This window comes from Scyliorhinus canicula, chromosome 21 (assembly GCF_902713615.1).
Source record: "Scyliorhinus canicula chromosome 21, sScyCan1.1, whole genome shotgun sequence".
In the NCBI taxonomy this organism is placed as follows: Eukaryota; Metazoa; Chordata; class Chondrichthyes; order Carcharhiniformes; family Scyliorhinidae; genus Scyliorhinus; species Scyliorhinus canicula.
In genome coordinates, this window is record NC_052166.1 from 62,881,147 (window position 1) to 62,902,349 (window position 21,203).

The 21,203-nt window shown below is 49.5% G+C and overlaps 1 protein-coding gene across 4 annotated transcripts in view; it reads right to left on the reverse strand.

Annotated features, from left to right (window-relative positions):
* The window catches only part of LOC119955771, a 168,717-nt gene that overhangs the window by 136,550 nt on the left and 10,964 nt on the right, over positions 1–21,203 (reverse strand). For all 4 annotated transcript variants that reach the window (XM_038782303.1, XM_038782306.1, XM_038782305.1 and 1 more), the window contains exon 4: positions 4,134–4,221. In XM_038782303.1, the coding sequence (XP_038638231.1) occupies positions 4,134–4,221 (88 nt within the window). The remainder of the gene's footprint in view (positions 1–4,133; positions 4,222–21,203) is intronic.

A 21,203-nucleotide genomic window follows, 5' to 3' on the forward strand; every position in this document is an offset into this window, starting at 1 on the left:
CCCCCATGATTGTGAACATCTCTATCAAATCTTCTCTTAGCCTTCTTCTCTCCAAGGAGACCAGTCCCAACCTCTCTAATCTATCTTCATAACTGAAGTTCCTCATCCGTTGGAGCATTCTTGTAAACCTCTTCTGCACTCGCTCCAATGTGTTCACATCCTTCCAATAGTGTGGCGCTCAGAACTGTACTCAATATTCCAGCTGAGGTCTAACTGGTGTCTTGTATAAGTTCAGCATAATCTCCTTGCTCTTGTACTCTGCCTCCATTAACAAAGCCTTGATTATTATATTGTCATGTGAGTGTCCCTTTCAGAAAGATTTAGTCTCTTATCATGTGACTTATTATAGAATCATAGAATTTACAGTGCAGAAGGAGGCTATTTGGCCCATCGAGTCTACACAGTCCTTGGAAAGAGCACCCCACCCACAACTCCACTCTATCCCCATAACCCCACCAAACCTATTTGGACATTAAGGGACAATTTATCATGGCCAATCCAGCTAAGCTGCACATCTTTGGACTGTGGAAGGAAACCGGAGCACCTGGAGGAAACCCATGCAAACACAGGGAGAATGTGCAGACCCCGCACAGACCCAAGCCGAGAATCAAACTTGGGACCCAGGAGCTGTGAAACAACCGTGCTAACCACTGTGCTACTCTGCTGCACTTTGTAACACATTGGGCTGTGGCTGTGAGGTGAGAGGGGGTTTCAGTTTCAGTTTAACTGTTTTGGACTCAGAAGGAAAAAAAAGTGTTTTCTTTGTACTTCTCTGTTTTCATTTTAAAGCTGTTCCAGTAAAAAGCATATTGGGTGTGGCTAACTGCCTCGGTAACGTCCGGAAGGAGTTTGAATCTGCAGGTTGAGACTAGATCAGAATCTCAGCGAAAGGACCAGTCACATTCAAGTGAGAATGCAGTGTGCTGGGCCACACCCTTGAAAAGGGGTTTGGTTTATTGGATTCTGTTCTTGAATTGGAACAGTTAAGGGGGAATTCATCAAGTGTAATATACAAAGTTTACTATAGCTGTGTGGTGTCTTTATGTTTGTAATTGGTACCAAACCCTTGCTGTGTTTATATATATATAGATGTGTTAACTACATTCTTAGAATGAACCCTGTTTTGATTAAATTGTCTGGGAAGTCTGATGAATCACACCTGCATTGAAGGCTTTTGTGCTCATCCTAGCCAAATTGAACATAAATATTAGAGGTCAGGTGAACGTCATAATACAATTTGGAGTTTCTAAACCCTGGCCCACAACAATATGCTCGACTAACTGCCCTCTCCACCTGTCCTGCCTTCTTAAAAGACCTATGCACAAAGCCACCCAGGTCCCTCTGCTCCTGCACCCCCTCAAGAATTGTACCCCTTCTTTCAGATCATTTGTCCATGTTCTGACTACCAAAATGCAGCACTTCACGCTTCTCTGCATTGAACTTCATCTGCCACCTCTCTGCCCACTCCACCAACCTGTCTGTGTTGGTGGAATTTGATAAAGTGCCACATCACAAGTAAGAGATCATGGTGCAGTGCAGAGGATAATGGCATGGCCTGAAGATTGGTTAGCTAACAGGAAACAGTTGGCATAAATGTGTCTTTTTCTGGTTGGCGGAATGTGATGATGGTGAAGGATCAGTGCCGGGGCCGCAACTTTTTACAATTTATACAAATGACTTGGATGAAGGGACTGAAATCATGGTTTCAAAATTTGCCGACGACACAACGAGAGGCAGGAAGGTAAGTTGTGAAGAGAATGTAAGGAGGCTGCAAAAGGACATCGGTCGGTTAAATGAGTGGGCCAAGATCTGGCAAAATGGAGTACAATGTCGGAAAATGTGAAATGGCCCATTTTGGCAGAAAGGAGATCATCTAAAAAATGAGAGATTGCAGAGCTCTGAGATACAGAGGGATCTGGGTGTCCAGGTGCATGAATCACAAAAGGTACAACAAATCATTTGGAAAGCTAATAGAGTGTTCCCATTTATTGCGAGGGGAATTGATTACAAAAATAGGGAGCTTATTCTTCAATTGTACAAGGCATTGGTGAGACCACATCTGGAGTAATGGGCATAGTATTGGCCTCCTTATCGAAGGAAATATGCCAATAATTTAGAAGCAGCTCAGAGAAGGTTTACCGCTCAATTATCAGGAATAGGTGGGTTGCCTTATGAGGAATGGTTGGAGAGGTTAGGTTTTATCCACTAGAGTTTGGAACAGTAAGAGGCGACTTGATCGAAACCTTTAAGGGTCATGCAGGGTACTGGCAGGGTGGATGTGAAGAGGAAGTCTTGTCAATTCTGAATCCATCTAGGGACAGAGGTTCCTCATCTGACACCATGTCCTGGGTAGCATCTACCTCCTTGGTAAAGATAGTTGCAAACATCAGCCATGCTCCATCGTCCATGTGTAAATACCCTTCTAGGTCCCGAATTTGCCGACTTGCTGCTTTTGACGCTGTAGAAGACTTTAAAATTACCTTTATGTTGGTTACCAGTCTTTTCTCATAATCTCGCTTCTGTTATTTATCATGCTTTTTTACCTCCCATCTGAACCTTCTGTATTCCTCTTGTTTCTCAACTGTATTGTCTAGCTGACACCTGTTTAAAGCACATTTTCTCTTCCTTTCTTAACTTCTATCTTGCTTTTCATCCACAGAGCTCTAGATTTGTTTGCATCTTTCCCTTTTGAGGCAAGATACTGTATAGAATTCCTGCAGTGCAGAAGGAGGCCATTTGGCCCATCGAGTCTGCACCGATTCTCCTCACGAACGCTCTGCCACTTAACCTGCACATCTCTGGACACTAAGGGGCAATTTTAGCAGAGCTAATCCACCAAACCTGCACATCTTTGGGCTGTGGGAGCACCCGGTGGAAACCCATGCAGACATGGGGAGAACGTGCAAACTCCACACAGATAGTGACCCAAGGCCAGAATTGAACCCAGGTCCCTCGTGCTGTGAGGCAGCAGTGCTAACCACAGTGCCTTGACTGTGCCCAAACCATTTATTGTTTTGAAGGTAGTCCATTGTTCAGCTAATCTTATTTTTCCCGGCAATCTTATTAGCTGAATGTGGAACAAGCTGGAGGGGATAAATGGCTTACTCCTATCGTAGGTAACACAATTAGCATGAGCCCAATGGCAATTGACCTGAGGAAGAGTTCACGCGTGTACCTTCCAGGCAATGGCCAAACTACTGCAACCTCAATAGGGCTAACCAGGATCAAGTGTCTCCTTGCTGCTAACTGTAGAAAAAAGTCACTGCTGTCACTATGCACGGTGAAATAAGAAGTGTTCCTTTTAAGGATACATTTACTATGTTGTTAACGTATCAGCTGCAGCAATGCTCAACCACTCCTTCAGGCCATTGCAATACACCCCTTTCCATTGAGTCCTCTACATCTGCAAAGCACCCGACAGCTGTGCCCAGTTGTAAAGTATCCTGCCGCCCAGCTCAATCATAAGATACTTGCCAGAATACTGGAAAAGCAGGAGCTGTGTTCCTCAGAGCAAAGAAGCTTAGAGGAGATTTAATGGAGGTGTTTAATGTGAATAATGAAGGGTTTGATCGAGTAAATAGCCACTGGCAGAAGGGTTTGTACCCAGAGGACACAAATTTATGGTGATTGACAAATAAACCCAAGGTTGCATGAGGAAACTTTCCATTTACACAGCACGTTGTTGTGATGGTGAGTGCACTGACCTTTTAAAAAATGAATTTAGTGTACCCAATTATTCTTTTTCCAATTAAGGGGCAATTTATTGTGGCCAATCCACCTAACCTGCACATCTTTGGGTTGTGGGGGTGAAACCCACCCAAACATGGGGAGAAGGTGCACATTCCACACGGACAGTGACCCAGGGCCGGATTGAACCCGGGACCTCAGCACCATAAGCAGCAGTGCTAACCACTGTGCCGCCGTGCTGCCATGATTCAATTGTAGCATTCCAAAAGTAATTGGATGGATCAATACTTGGAGAGAAAAAATAACAGGGTTATGGAGTGGGGGGGGGGGGGGGGGGGGGGGAGAGGGGGGGGGGGGAGGGGGGGAGCAAGTGGACAGCTCCATCAAAGTTCTGGCTCTCTTTTATATTGCGTTATTCTATGAAACCAACTTCATTTTGACCTCACCAAATGCCTCGGACTGCAAGTGTTTTCGGATGTTTGCTTCCAGAAAGGGGTCCTCTTCAAAATGCAACTTGTTTTCAATCTGCTGTAACTGAGAACATAGAACATAGAAAATACAACCAACGAACAAAATAATTGAAGAAATCAGGTGCCGTGTACATTATCCCCCACAATCCCGGCAATTGTTTCACAGAAGCAGCAGGAGCCGATGGTCAGAAATCAGTTTTTCCATGTGGCTTCATTATCAATGCTTGGTTAAGCTGAGATCCAATAATGGTGAAAGGACCCAACTTAGCAAAGGATCTTTATACACAACTTGAAGGGTGCTAGCTTTGTGCGATTGACATCTTAATTGCCAGGTTAATAACGTGAGCATTCTTTCAGATTTTTTTTAATGCCTATTTGTTTATTTGGTCAAGTTTAAGGGGATTGAATGTTTGCTGAAATAGGAGTTTCACTGCCTGTGATTGATTGACAACTTTATGAGAAGTAAGAGGGAAATGTTCTTCTAAGGGAATGTTGAATGGCTTTTTTCTCTCACGAGTAATTCAAAGACCTGCCAGTGTAATTATATAGTTCGTCAGTTGTGTACCTCGTGTATACTGGGTGAGTGAGCATGGGAGACATAGAGGGGGTATTGAGGCAGGAAGGGGCGATAGGTGAGGGTAGCGTGTGTAACAACCATGACCATAACTGGGCCGATTGCCCTGTAAACGGAGGTGGGTCTTCTAACCTGCCGATTTAGTCATCCACCCACCTCCATCATTGCCTTAAGCCTGCCTCCAGAGACAGCTGGCTAGTCTCCAGTCATTGTCCTGACCGGCAGGATAGTTGGTTGGGAAAGCTTTTCCAGGATGGAATAGGATTCGCGGAGTTTGAAAAGTTTCTGACTCCCAATATCATAGAATCATCATAGAATTTACAGTGCAGGAGGAGGCCATTCGGCCCATCGATTCTACATGGCCCTAACAAAGAGCATCCTACTGAAGCCCACGTATCTACCCTATCCCCATAACCCAGCAAACCCCACTTAACATTTTTCAGACACTAAGGGCAATTTAGCATGGCCAATCCACCAAATCCGCACATCTTTGGACTGTGGGAAGAAACCGGAGCACCCAGAGGAAACCCACGCAGACACGGTGAGAACGTGCGGACTCCGCACAGTCAGTGACCCAGCCAGCAATCGAACCTGGGACCCTGGAGCTGTGAAGCAACTGTGCTAACCACTATGCTACCGTGCTGCCCGTCTCCTTGATGAATATCTGGCTCCAAGCATCATCTTCAGATGAAGTGGGATTAGAGGTAGGGGGTGATCAGTGTCGTGGATATAATTTAGTCATATATTCCTTGCTGTTTTCTCTGTATATCAGCTGTGGCTCAGTTGGTAGTATTTTCACCTTAGAGTCAGAATCTTGTGGGTTCAAATCCCACTCCAGGGACTTGAGCCCAAAACTCAAGACTAAATCATACTCTGAGCGTAGTCCTAAGAGAAGCCACTGTCAGAAGGGTATGTTTTGGAGGAGACATTAATAAAGGTCCTGCCTTGCCACTCAAGTGGGCATGAAAGACCCTATGGCACTACTTCAAATGGAATAACTCATCTGCTCGTGTCGTTCTCGCCAATATTTATCCCACAATCAACAACATAAAAAAAACGAATTATCTGGCCAATTGTCACATTTCAGTTTTTGGAACCTATCTGTGTGAAAATTGATCACCATATTTCAAAAGCTACAACAGTGACTACACTTCAAAAGTACTGTGGTTATGAAAAGTGCCATACACGTCTGTTTGAACTGAATTTCTAAGCTTTTAAAAATTCATTTTTACAGGACGTGGGCTCTACTGGATAGGCCAACATTTATTACCCATTCCAAATACCCTTGAGAAGATGGTGGTGAGCTGCCTTCTTGAACCGCTGCAGTTCATGTGGTGTAGGTACACCCACTGTGCGATGAGGGAGAGCGTTCCAGGATTTTCACCCAGCGACAGTGAAGGAACAACGATATATTTCCGAGTCAGGATAGTGAGCAACTTAGAACATAGAACATAGAACAGTACAGCACAGAACAGGCCCTTCGGCCCTCAATGTTGTGCCGAGCCATGATCACCCTACTCAAACTCATGTATCCACCCTATACCCGTAACCCAACAACCCCCCCCCTCCTTAACCTTACTTTTATTAGGACACTACGGGCAATTTAGCATGGCCAATCCACCTAACCCGCACATCTTTGGACTGTGGGAGGAAACCGGAGCACCCGGAGGAAACCCACGCACACAGGGGGAGGACGTGCAGACTCCACACAGACAGTGACCCAGCCGGGAATCGAACCTGGGACCCTGGAGCTGTGAAGCATTTATGCTAACTACCATGCTACCCTGCTGCCCACTTGGTGGGGAACCTCCAGGTGGTGGTGTTCCCAGGTATCTGCTGCCCTTGTCCTTCTAGATGGTAGCGCTCATGGGTTTGGAAGGTACTGCCTAAGGAACCTTGGTGAGCAACTGCAGGGCTTCTTGTAGATGGTACACACGGCTGCCACTGTGCGTCGGTGGTGGAAGGAGTGAATATTCTTGCAATCAAACTGGCTGCTTTGTCCTGGATGTTGTCGAGCTGCTTGAGTGCTGTTAGAGCTGCACGCACTCAGGCAAGTGCGAAGTATTCCATTACACTCCTGACTTGTGCCTTGTAGATGGTGAACAAGTTATAGGGAGTCAGGAGGTGGGTTACCTGCTGCAGGATTCCCAGCCTCTGACCTGCTCTTGTAGCACAGTCTTTATATGGCTAATCCAGTTCAGTTTCTGGTCAATGGTAACACCCAGGTTGATAGTGGGGAATTCAGTGATGGAAATGCCATTGAATATCAAGGGGCAATGGCTTGATTTTGTCTTATTGGAGATGGTCATTGCCTGGCCACTTCTGTGGCACGAATATTACTTGCCACTTGTCAACCCAAGCCTGGATATCATCCAGAACTTGCTGCATTTGCGCATGGACTGCTTCAGTATCTGAGAAGTTGCAAATGGGACTGGACATTGTATTTTGTTCACTGATGATTGCACAAAGAACAAAGAAAAGTACAGCACAGGAACAGGCCCTTCGACCCTCCCAAGCCTGCACCGACCATGCTGTTCGTCTAACCTAAAACCTTCTACACTTCCGGGGCCCGCACCCCTCTATTCCTATCCTATTCATGTATTTGTCAAGTCGCCCCTTGAACATCACTATCGCACCTGCTTCCACCACCTCCTCCAACATCTCCTTTAAACTTTGCCCCTTAAGTGACTATTCCACCCTGGAAAAAAGCTACTGACTATCCACTCTGTCCATGCCCCTTATAATCTTGTAGACTTCTATCAGGTCGCCCTTCAACCTCTGTCGTTCCAGTAAGAACAAACCGAGTTTATCCAACCTCTCCTCATAGCCAATGCCCTTCATACTCGGCAACACCTTGTAAACCTCGTCTGTACCCTCTCCAAAGGCTCCACAACCTTCTGGTAGTGTGGCCGCCAGAACTGAACACAATATTCCAAGTGTGTCCTAAGGTTCTACACAGCTGCAGCATGATTTGCCAATTGTTATACTCAAAGCCCCGGCCGATGAAGGCAAGCATGCTGTATGCCTTCTTGACTGCCTTCTCCACCTGCATTGCAACTTTCAGTGACCTGTGGATTAGTACACCCAGATACCTCTGCCTGTCAATACTCTTAAGGGTTCTGCCATTTACTGTATATTTCCCACCTGTACCACACCTTCCAAAATGCATTACCTCACATTTGTCCGGATTAAGCTCCATCTGCCATCTCTCCGCCCAAGTCTCCAACCGATCTACATCCTCCTGTATCCTCTGACAGTCCTCATCCATCTCACATCTGACCTTATGTTGGAAGGAAGGTCATTGATGAAGCAACTGAATATGGTTCCGCCTTGGACACTACCCTGAGGAACTTCTGCACCGATGTCCCAGGACTGAAATGATTGACCTCCAACCACCACAATCATATTCCTTTGTGCCAGGTATAACTTCAACTAGTGGAAGAGATTTCCCTCCGATTCCCATTGACTCCAGTTTAGCTAGGGATCCTTGATGCCATACTTGGTCAAATGCTGCCTTGATGTCATGAGCAATGACTCCCACCTCACCTCTGGCATTCAACTCTTTTGTCCATGTTTGAACCAAGGCTGTAATGAGGTCAGGAGCTGAGTGACCCTGGGTGGATCCCAAACTGAGCGTCCATGAGCAGGTTATTGCTAAAGAAGTGCCACTTGATAGCAGCGTTGAGATGGTTCCTTCTATCACTTTATTGATGATTGAGAATGACTGATAGGGCGGTAATTGGTTGGGTTGCATTTGTCCTGTTCTTTGAGTAAACAACATACCTGGGCAATCTTTCACATTGCCGGTTAGATGCCAATGTTGTAGCTGTACTGAAACAGCTGAGCTAGGGGTGCGGCAAATTCTGGAGCTCAAGTCTTCAATACTATTGCCAGAATATTGTCAGGACCTTTGCAGTGTCTTTGCAGTATCTGGTGCTTTCAGCCTTTTCTTGATATCACATGGCATGAATTGAATTGGCTGAAGACTGGCATCTGTGATGCTGGGGACCTCTGGAGGAGACCGAGATAGATCATCCACTCGACACTTTTGGCTGAAGATTATTGCAAATGCTGCAGCCTTGTCTCTTGAACAGATGTGCCGGGCTCCTCCATCATTGAAGATGAGGATATTTGTGGGGCCTCCTGCTCCAGTGAGTTGTTTAATTGTTCACCACCATTCATGACTGGATGTAGCAGGATGCCAGAACCTAGATCTGATCCATTGGTTGTGGGGTCGCTTAGCTCTATCACTTGTTGCTTATGTTGTTTCGCATGCAAGTAGTCCTGTGTTGTAGCCACCCTCAGTGCTTCCTCCAAGTGATGTTCAACATGGAGGAGTACTGATTCATCAGCTGACAATGGTCAGTACGTGGTAATCAGCAGGAGGTTTCCTTGTCCATGTTTGACCTGAAGCCATGAAACTTCATGGGGTCCAGAGTCGATGTTGAGGACTCCCAGGGCAACACTCCCCCGACTGTATATCACTCTGCGGCCACCTCTGCTGGGTCTGTCCTACCGGTGGAACAAGACATACCCAGGGATGGTGAGGATGGTGTCTGGGATGTTGTCTGTGAGGTATGATTCTATGTGTATCATTACGTCAGGCTGTTGCTTGACTAGTCTGTCAGACAGCTCTCCCAATTTTGGCATGAACCCGAGTTGTTAGTAAGGAGGATTTTGAAGAGTCGGCAGGGCTGTGTTTGCCGTTGTCTATTCCAGTCCCTCGGTCTAGAAAACTGCATGAACATTGGGCTGGATTCTCCATCTGGGAGACTATGTGCTGATGCCGGCATGGGAAAAGTGGCGTTTTCTGCCCGTAAAAACTGCGCAAAACCTCCGCCGATTCTCCGTCTGGTGGGGGCTAGCAGGCACGCAGCGGAGAGCCCCCGGCTGTAGCTGTGGATACAGCTGGAGAACTAGCGGGTCCGTGGCTGTGGATGTGCACGGCGGCGGCCTGCAGGGGCCGCACCATGCAACACGGCGCCGGCCGTGCACAGACCCCGGCCTGCAAAATAGTGCCCGCTTTTGGCGAGGATCGCCAGTCCCGCACCCCCCCCCCATCAGTGCCCCCAGCCCCCACCAAAGCCCCCCCCCCATGCCCGTCTGCACCCCCCCTTCGCCGACCGTGGCGGCACTGAACCTAATCCGCTGGCCACACCGGGTTTTCGGGAAAGAAAATAGCACACGCGCCCAATGCCGTCGTGAACTTGGCCCATGGGGGGTGGGGGGAGCATCGGGTGGGGGGGGGGGCCTCGGGTAACGTCCTGAGGCCGTCCATACGGCATGCGGTGTACTCTGCAAGTTTGCCACTTTGGAAGGGGCGGAGCATTGCAAAAGCCCCCGATTTCGGCACCAACGGGGATTCTCCAGCCGATCGCCGAACACGATTTCGGCGTCGGAGACCGGAGGATCCCGCCTATTGTATTTGCACCCTCCTGCCAGTTGGGGGGGAGGCAGGGGTTGTAGTGATAGAAAAGAGATGAAAACAAGAAAGACCGACTTGCATTTATATCGCGGCGTCTCAAAGTGCCTTACAATCGAATCAGAACTTTTTCAACTGAAGTGTCACCACCGCTGTAATACAGGAAGTTGTCGATAATAATTCCTGTTGTCCCTTCTCCTCTCCACTGGAATGAGGGTGCAATTCCAACCCAGCATTAGAAATGCGGACTTCAGAAAAGTTGGGAATTCAAATGGAAAATTGGCCGAAAATAATTAAGAGAAACATGAACACAAAGTCAAGCGATGTCAAAAGGAAGTGCATACAGCTGGAAAATTTGTTGCTCGATTGCAGATATAATGAGATGTTTGGGGGCACATTGACAACTAAAATTCAGACCATTTGACACATTCAATCGGTTGATCAGAACCATTCACAAAGAAAACGCTGAATTAGTGGACAACTACTGCACACAAAGGAAGATGATATTGTGACTCGAACACGATCTATTCAATCCAGTGAGGCCTGGTTTAAGTGACTGTTTGTATTTCAGTTTTCATTGCTTTGTAAAGCTAAGTCAACACCTCCAGCTGGGGACAGAGCTCACCAGCTGACAGATAGAGCTACAGATAATTAATACAACACAAAGACGGTGAAAGAGAAGAACACCCAGAGACAGAAAAGAAAAGCCCTTCGAAAAATGCTGCAAATACTTGGCCAAGCACAGAACAAGAGGTAGCAAAAAGCTGAAGATTCAGGTCGGAACCCAGGATGAGGTTTTTTCTGAAATGATGAACTCCAGCACAGGTCACATAAGAATATATGTCATGGCAAAAGGCCATCAGGCCCAGCCAGCCCATGCTGACCCATTGGGGCAGATGCAGAGTGATAGTAAATAATCCAAGAACCATCACCATGAGAAAGTTCCCATGGGATGAGATGGAATTTCAGAAACGCTTGCACATGGGCAGCACGTCGCACAGTGGTTAGCACTGCTTCCTCACTGCGCCAGGGTCCCAGGTACGATTCCCGGCTTGGGTCACTGCATGTGCGGTGTCTGCACGTTCTCCCCGTGTCTGCGTGTGTTTCCCCCACAGGCTGCTCCGGTTTCCTCCCACAAGTCCCGAAAGACGTGCTTGTTAGGTGAATTGGACATTCTGAATTCTCCCTCTGTGTACCCGAACAGGCGCCGGAATGTGGGACTAGGGGATTTTCACAGTAACTACATTGCAGTGTTAATGTAAGCTACTGGCGACAATAATAGAGATTATTATTATTATTACATGAGGAGCAACTTGATTTAAATTGCACCTTAACGGAGTACAACATTCTAAAGCACTTCACAGCAGCATTGATCAACAGAATTTGACATTATGCTTTGACGAAACAAGGAGCTATAGAACATAGAACATAGAACACTACAGCGCAGTACGGGCCCTTCGGCCCTCGATGTTGCGCCGACCTGTGAAACCATCTGAAGCCTATCTGACCTACACTATTCCATTTTCATCCATATGTCTATCCAGTGACCACTTAAATGCCCTTAAAGTTGGCGAGTCTACTACTGTTGCAGGCAGGGCGTTCCACACCCCTACTACTCTCTGAGTAAAGAAACTGCCTCTGACATCTGTCCTATATCTATCACCCCTCAATTTAAAGCTATGTCCCCTCGTGTTGGTCATCACCATCAGAGGAAAAAGACTCTCACTGTCCACCCTATCTAACCCTCTGACTATCTTATATGTCTCTATTAAGTCACCTCTCAGCCTTCTCCTCTCTAATGAAAACAACCTCAATTCCCTGAGCCTTTCCTCGTAAGACCTTCCCTCCATACCAGGCAACATCCTAGTAAATCTCCTCTGAACCCTTTCCAAAGCTTCCACATCCTTCCTATAATGTGGTGACCAGAACTACACGCAGTACTCCAGGTGCGGCCGCACCAGAGTTATGTACAGCTGCAGCATGACCTTGTGGTTCCGAAACTCAATCCCCCTGCTTATAAAAGGAGGTAGGTGTTAAAGAGCATCTTAAAGTGGGTAGAAGGAAGGAGAGGAGATAGGAAGGGAGCACCAGGATTTAAGGGCTAGGCAGCTGAAGGTATGGCCGCCAATGCAGCGTGATTAAAACTAGTAAGGCACAGCCTCTCAGAAGGTTGTAGGGAAGGGCAAGGCCACAGAGCGATTGGAGAGCAAGAATTGCAATGTTGCCATTGTTACGACACCCGAGGCTAGCGCACGGTCAATCGCAACCCCACTTGACCAGAGTCACAACATAGGTGAAATTGGATTTTATATTAATGCCTGTGGTTTTGGATGAGTTAAATTGACCACAGTCAGTTAAATTATAAAATTTAAACACAAGTAACTTTTTTGCTATTAACAATAATTATAATTAAATCGGCAAAAAACAACTAACTGATTCCCACCCCCCCCCCCCCCCCCCCTTTCTAACTCACCCCCAACACACACACACACACACACACTCACACAAACAACACAGAGGGAAAAGGGTGGTTGAGAGGTTAAGAAAATGTAATAAAATAAAAGGATAAGGATCTTTGCTTCAGGTGGGTGTCTTCCCGTTAGTTCCTTTCTCAAGGTTCGGTCTTCAGTTGGGTTCTTCTCCTTCTACTTGCAATGATCGTCACTGAAGATTGACGGAGACAGCAAGCAACCAACAGCAGAGAGAGGGAAAAGGACAGCTACTCTTTCTTCGAGGGTCTAGAGGCTTCTGGCAGTTTCTCTCTGAAGAAAACACCTGGCAGGAACCAATTGCTGACTGTTGTCAGGCACAACACTGCCCCTGGCCAACCCACTGGTTGCCAGTTAGCCAATCGAACCGGGTTCCCCCAAAACCAGTTCACCTGACCCCGACAAGTCTGGTTTCTCCTCTCCAAAATACAAAACCTAGGAACACACTGTCCTGGCACGTGCTCTTCTGCTTAAAGGCACATCCCGATTATGGTCCACGGACCAAAAATAATAAAATAAAAGGGAACAAAGGAAATAAACAAGAAGGACTCCGACACAATTGAGTAAAGACTTCCCTCTGGGGTGAAACCAGAGGCCAGGTTGTAGAGCGGAGCTGGGGTGGGGCAGGGCATGTTCCAAACTAATTCAACTCGAGTGTATGGACTGATGTGGGATTGCCAGGAACAAGGAAGTCTTGCCTGCTCTAAACAAAATAAACCGGGTATCCCTGGGCCACAGCCATGTGCTGCGCCAGGTTCAAAAGGGGTAGTGTCGCAGCATTAGAGAGCCTCCAGATAGATTCAATTCCCACAGTAGTCAGCTCTGGAACCTGCACCATAATGGTGGATCCATATTCACTCAGGCTCGCGGACGGAGAGCTTCTGCTGATCCACCATGACGAGTGGCATCAACATTGGGAAACTTGGTTCAGGAATGCCACTTATCCCACTTTTCCGTGGTTTTTCCACTGTAATTCTGATTGGAGATCAAGACAAGACAATAATGGGTGCTTCAGTCAACGGCTCAGAACCCAAAAAGTACTGGGGGGGGGGCAGGCATTAAAACAGAATTAAGGAGGGAGATCTTCATCATCACCGGCGGTATATTGTTGGAACATTCAGCTCCTCCAGTCTGCCCCAGTACTCATGCTGTTCCTCATCTCCATTTTCTCACCTTTGCCCCCTAACCCTTGATGACCTCTCCAAACAAAATTGTCCCCCAGCCAAAGAATGGTGCTTGAGACAAGCAGCATAGATGCATTTGAGGATAAGCTAGGTATGTACATTAGGGAGAAAGGAATAGAGGGTTATGCATTTAGAGTTAGACGAGGAGGATTGGGGAGAGGCGAGTGCAGAATATTTAAATGCCGGCATACACTAATTGGGCTGATTGGCCATTTTCTGTCCTGTACATGCCATGTAACTCAGTAAGATTCCTGGGGGTGCAACGGAATTGGCCGACATGCCACAGATATGAAGTCAGGCGAGCAATAGGCCAGGGGGGTAATAAATTAACCAGGGGCGCGATTTCCCGACCTCATTGCGCTCTCGCTTGAGCAGGCCGGTAATAGTGGGAGAGGCCAAAAACGAGAACCGCGCCGGCGCCAAACACTTTGCGAAGCAACTGGCCTGCTCCCGTAGGCAAAATCGGGATCTTGCCATTGCGTGGCAAGAACCAATTATACCACTTAGGCCCTATTTTCATACAATTAACGGGAGCCACTCCATATCCAATAACCTCCCGTCTTCAGCGGCCTCTCCAGCAAGTGGTCACACTAGTGGCGATTAGTACTCCTTTGAAAAATGTGAACTTAGCGGAAGGACTTCTGTGGGGAGCCGAGGAGGTGAGTAGCCATCTTTGCTCACAGGTAAAGAGCCCAGGGGCGCTGGGCTTGCCAACCCCAGTGCTCGGCAAGGGGTTGAGGACCCTTGGCTGGGTGGGGGGGTGGGACACCCTCCAGAGGGGCGGGATGCCATAGGAATGGGGGAGGGAAGGCGTTGGGGGGCAACCGCTCGCTGCACCAGCATGCCAACCACTGGACCGTGTGTACCCGTTCCAGGGGCAACCCTGCAGCCTGCCCCACCGACCACCATAACCCCCACTGACCACTGAGGCCTCTGGCCATGCAGCTGAAGGCTACCAATAATAGGGCATTGGCAATCGTGGTTAAGTGAGCAAGTCACACATCCCAAATGGATTCCCATGGGTAGGCGGGCCATGTAGCATGTGGGAGGGATTGACTCGCATCCCAATCACACCTTGATGCATGGACACTGTGCTTGACCACTGTGCGAGGCAACATCACCCGTGCGGCAGCCAACATGTGAACACCCACAGGACGGTGCATAGCTTCGGGGACATGTCCACAAGCGGAGGGTGGGTGCGTGCTACAGGGAAGGGGAGATGCCTGGAGAGATGCTGCCTAGGGCAGCACGGTAGCACAGTGATTAGCACAATTGCTTCACAGCTCCAGGGTCCCAGGTTCGATTCCCGGCTTGGGTCACTGTCTGCGGCGTCTTCATGTTCTCCCCGTGTGTGCGTGGGTTTCCTCCAGGTGCTCCAATTCCTCCCACAGTCCAAAGATATGCAGGTTAGGTGATTGGCCATGATAAATTGCCCTTAGTGTCAAAAAAAAGGTTAGGTGGGGTTACGGGTGTAGGGCGGGGTGCTCTTTCCTAAGATGCAAACTCGACGGGCCAAATGGCCTCCTTCTGCACTGTAAATTCTATGAACTAAGATGTGCCAAGGGTTCAGAGGTCAACCCGCATTGTGGGAGAAAGCAACCGAGGCGTCATAATGGTTGACGTCAAGCATGTTTATTGTGTTTTACAATTCCCCATTCTCCAGATGGTGCCGCCCATTACCTCCTAACCGACCCCCCCCCCCCCCCACCCACCCCCAATTCCCCCCCCCCTCCGTGCCCTCAGTGATCCTCAATGTGCTTTGCCTTCCTAGCTCTGCAGCTACGTCTAGGTGTGTCCCCAGGATGCACATCAAGAGGTGGAGGCCAGCTGCTTACCTCGTCCCGTGGCCTTCGATGCCCCTGGCGGGCGTCCTCTGTGGGCTCTGGGGCCAGAGGGCCCCAGCTGTGCCACCCTGTACCGTGGGCTGACTGTGAGGCGCGACCTCATCAGAGGGGTGGAATTCGGGGGAGCTGGTGGCCACCATCACCACCCCATGGGAAGGGTCCGGGTTGGCACTCAGCACCCCCTCCTCCTGCCCGGTGCCAATAGGGCCCTGGGATTCACCTTGGGACGGATGGGTGGCTGGTTTGAGCCCCGGCTGCCCCTGCATCATCTGGCTCTTCGGTTTCCCATGGTCCGCACCATCGTGTCAGCGCCCTTGGCAATGCTCCTTAGTGACTGGGACATATTCTGCAGCACCTCGACAATGCCCATTCTGCGGGATATGTCCCGCAGAACCTCATCAAGGTCAGCCTGGTACTGGGTAACATCCCCCAGCGAGTTGGACATTCTGCCGAGACCCTCAGCTATAGCCGTCACCGACTGCGCGACGCCTTGGTACCTTCACTAATGGTGTCGACATCCTGCACCAATCTCCCCACTGTGGGTCACACCCTAGCAGTGTTGGCCTCGGTGCCATGCATTACCGGCAACACCTTCTTTGCCTGTAGCACCTGGGACTCCTCCAATCGACTATGGATCTGCTGGAGGGTCGCTGAGTTCTCCCTCTGAATGTCCTGACCACTCCCTATCGTCTCTATCAGCTCCGGGTAACCCTGTTCCACAGGCTCAGCATCTGTCTGGGACCCAGCCGGGACTTGTGATCCAGCAGATCTCCAACTGCTGTCTTGCCTGGGGGTTTACTGCCTCCACCTGATGTACATCAGCAGCAGTGTGGTGCTCACCAGATTATGTCCCAGAAGCCTGACCACTAACATTTCCCACCAAGTGTATCTGCGGTGGTGAAGAGTGGTGATCCCTCGCTCGTGTCTTCCTCTGAGCTCTCCTCCGAGGTGATCTCCTGGGAGGCTGGAGGGGGGGCCACGCGGGAAGGGCCAGCGCCGCCAGCTGGAGGACCTGTGGGAGAATGGGCATGTGGTCAGTGGGAGGGATGGGCCAGTCAGTAAGGGGATCACTATTCACGTCTGACAGGTCCTCCGGGTGGATCCCAGTGTCTCCTCTCATCTGCGGCGTCCGTCAGCCTCCGCGTGGGCGACCCCCCGTCCTCGGCCACTCCGTCACCTCCAGGGCCCGCTCCTCGCAGGAGAGGGGGGGGGGATTCTTAAGTCTGGCACCCCGCCGCCGGTCTGGGCCCTCTCCCGACGATTTGTGGGAGAGTTTTTCCTGAGGAGACACAGAGAGGGAATTGCTGACTCCCTCAACAGCATTGGAACTGATGGGGGGGGGGGATGTGAAGGAAGGGTTGCATGGAGTTGGGGGAAACAGATGTTCAATTGGGGGCAAAAAGGCCTCAGGTGGGGGTTGGGGGGGGGGGGGGGGGGAGGGGTGTTGGTGTCGACTCACTCGTGCTGCCCGATGTAGGTCGCTGACCTTTTTCAACACTGGAGGTCAGTCCTCCTGGTTACATACCCGGTGCTCACAGCTGCCGCCACTTCGACCCAGGCAGCACTGGCTGCCCTGTGGCTGACCTTCCGGGACTCTCGGGGGGACAGGGTATATCGTTCCTGGCCTTCACTGCGTCTGGGACCCTCCCCACGTCTGCATCCCCGAATCTAGGGGCTGGTCTGGGCGCCAGTGTTGCGAGCTGGCTGGGGATGACTGAGCAAGTGCTGCTTAAGAGCTGCTCGACCTTGTTAGCGGGGGGCTGTCGACTGCGGCAAATCGGTTAGCGAGCCTTCATTTGCGGAAAGAAGCCCGTGGAGGCCTCGTTAAACGGACCAATTTACGTTGAATAGCGTTTCCGGCCTCACTGGGCCAAGCGCCGGGAGGTTGGCGGACGTTCCCGCTCGCTACCACACTTCAAAATCTTTCCGGAGAATCCCGCCCCAGGTTTTCCCCGTCTAATTGCTACCGGGTGGGAGTGAGATTGTGTGAAAGCGGAGCAATGACAGACTGGTCTTCACTGCAGTGCCTCCCACAGTCAAACAGCTCACCCATACTAACAATCCTGGCAGGCAAGGCAAGTGAAGAAGAGTAAGGCGGGATAATGCTGTTGGGGGAGCTGTACCTCACGTCTGGAGGACAGGACAGAGAGGTTGGGGGGTTCGGGGCGGGGTGGGGGGGTTGCAAAAGACGAAGACGCAAAAAATAAATTCAAAAATCAGTTGGAGTGGTCTCAACCTTAGAACGTAGCAAAAACCTGGGAGAGATTCATCTACTGTACAGCGATCGAGTCACATTGGTTCTGGCAAGCAACTGCTGCAAATTCTGCCAAGGAACCAAAGTCCGAGTAGTGAGCAAGACCGGTCTTGTTAATATTCAAATTACCATACAGCAGCTTTGACCCACTGTGGGAGTACAATTTAGACAAGACTGAGCCTTCGTCTATATCACTGCTCCACACAATACACACTTCATTATAGATTAAGGGTACCTGACAGACTGTTTGCTACAGTAACACTGTTTTCCGTAGCTTAGCACTTCGACTTGTTTAGAATGCAAGGCCGGGTTCGTCTGACCCGATTACTTTTAATACATAAAAACCAATTCATCGGCTGAAGAAAAGCACTGAATTCTTGGAACAAGTCAAAATACTTGCCTACTCCTTACAAAATGAACAGGTCAGATAAACCATCTCGGTTCTTGTTCTCCGCATTTCAGAGCTGCTGTCGGAATGCAAAGGGTTTTAGAAAGCCCTGTCGGGGCTGGATTTAGATTATTCCGTTCAGTTTGGGAACCACACCTATGGATTATATTGACCCAGGAGGACTTCCAACATAGATGCACCAGAATGATACTAGGGCTAAAAGGTAGTATGGATCCTGTACAACGCTCCAAAAGCGAGTGTCCGAACTAATACCACGAGCTCTGAATACTTCCAGCTACAGAGAGGAACAAGACAGGGCTGCCCCTTGTCCCCAATCTTGTTCGCTATAGCGATCGAACCCCTGGCGATATCCCGGCGGGACGCAAAAAGCTGGAAGGAAGTCCAGAGAGGAGACAGGGAGCACAGAGTCTCACTCTATGAAGATGACCTGCTCCTCTGTGTCTCGAAGCCACAGAAGGGACTGAAGGCAATACTGCAAATACTGAAAGAGTTTGGAACTTTCTCGAGCTACAAACTTAACCTGGGCAAAAGCGAGACATTCCCAGTGAACCCAAAAGGGGGAAGAACAGAGCTGAAGGGGCTCCAGTTTATAACGGCACAGAACAGATTCCGTTACCTGGGGATCCAGATAGCCAGAGACAGGACACAGATCCACAAGTGGAACCTGACCAGCCTGGTGGAGGAAGGAAAAAAAGGACCGACAGAGGTGGGGCTCACTCCCACTCTCCCTGGCAGGGAGAGTGCAGACGATCAAGATGAACCTCTTTCTGTTTAGATCCATCCCGTTCTTCATCCCCAAGGCCTTTTTCAAAAACATTTGGAAACGTCTAATCATAGCATTTGTGTGGGGGTGTAAGAACCCGGGAATTCCCAAACCGACACTGCAAAGAGGGAAAGTCAGAGGGAGCCTGGCTCTATCGAATCTACAATACTACCACTGGGCAGCAACGGCAGAAAAAGCGAGGGGACGGGTACAAGAACCCAACACAGATTGGGTACGAATGGAGGAGGCATCCTGTAAAGGAATAACCCTCCGGGCCCTGGCCATAGCAGCACTCCCATCCTCCTCAACAAGGTACACAACGAGCCAAGTGGTAGCGACCATGCTGAGAATGTGGACCCAGCTGAGACAACACTTAAGGACAGCCAAAATGTCCCCCATGGCCCCCATCTGCGGCAATCACAGATTTTCTCCTAGCCAAGCTAGATACCACCTTCAAAAGATAGAGCGGGACGGGGGCACAATGACGGTGGGGGGCTTCTACGTAGGGTGCAGACTGGCGACGCTGGACGAACTGATGAGGAAGAGGAAACTAGCAAGAGGACAGGAATTGAGACACCTCCAAATAAAACACTTCCTCCGCAAAGAGACGGTGGGGTACCCCGGAGCCCAGAAAGAACACTACTAGAGGACATGATAGGCACAAGCAGCGAGAAGGGGACCTCTGTGGGAAAATATATGGATGGCTAGTGGACAGAGCCCGGACTCCACTGGACAAGACCAGACAAAAATGGGAGGACGAACTGGGGACAAAGGTAGGATGGGGACACTGGAGCAAAGCACTGAGCACTGAGGGCAAACTCCACCTCCTCCTGCGGACGGATAAGTCTTATTCAGCTCAAAGTGGTGCACAGAGCGCACCTGACCAGAACCCGAATGAGCAGGTTCTTCCCGGAGGTGGAGGACAAATGTGAACGATGCCAGAGGGGCCCGGCCAGCCACATCCACATGTTTTGGGCTTGCCCCAAGCTTGCTGGGTTCTGGACAGCCTTCTCCGAGGCAATGTCCAAGGTTGTGGGGGTGAGGGTGAAGCCGTGCCCAATAGTGGCAATCTTCGGGGTATTCGAGCAGCCAGAGCTCCACATGGGGAAGGGGGCTAACGCCCTTGCTTTCACTTCCCTAATGGCACGTCGGAGAATCCTGCTCGGCTGGCGATGGGCAGCACCGCCCAAAGCTGCAGACTAGCTTGCTGACCTTTCGGAATTTCTCCATCTGGAGATGATTAAATACACCATCCGAGGGTCAGAGGAAGGCTTCCTGGATACTTGGGGCAGTTCGTCGGCCTGTTCCAAAACCTGTTCGAGCCCAGCAACGAGGAGTAAGCTCGGGAAAAAAATGACACAGCCACATAATCGGTGAGGTACGTGTGTCAAAAAAGTACGTTTTCAAGGAGCGTCTCAAACGAACCGTGGACACGTTTAGTGAGGGGAATCTCAAGGCTTAGGGCTTGGGAACCTGAACACATAGCTGCCAACGTTGGACCAATTCATTCGATGTTGTGCAAGAGGTCGGAATTGGGGCATGCAGAGATCTGGGAGGATTGTCGGGCTCGAAGAGGTCGTCGAAATAGGAAGGATTGAAGCCATGGAAAGGTTTGAAAACAAGGAAGATTGTTTTTTTCAAAACAAGTCGTTGCTTGTGTCAGATAGCCAGCACAGGGGTGACTTGCCCTGTCTTCTCAGAATCAAATGACACTGTGTCGTGCTCCAGGCAATGACAAATCCATGGCTTTGCTGACCCTGGCGTAACTCCTCCAACTCGAACCCACTGCTTTCATCCCTTCAGTGAATTTCTCGGGCATTTCCACACTTGCCCAGAATTCCTCACATCCTTGAACATAACTAGTCGACTTTTGTGTGGAATTTAGAATTTAGAACAGTACAGCACAGAACAGGCCCTTCGGCCCTCGATGTTGTGCCGAGCAATGATCACCCCACTCAAACTCACGTATCCACCCTATACATGCTTCTTGGGAGTCTATGAACGAAATGTCACAGTTTTCCAATGACCCTTGGAGCTCAATAAAGCCAAGTACGTCACTCAGAAAATATGTTATCGTTTTGAAGACACACATGTTTCCAATTGCAAT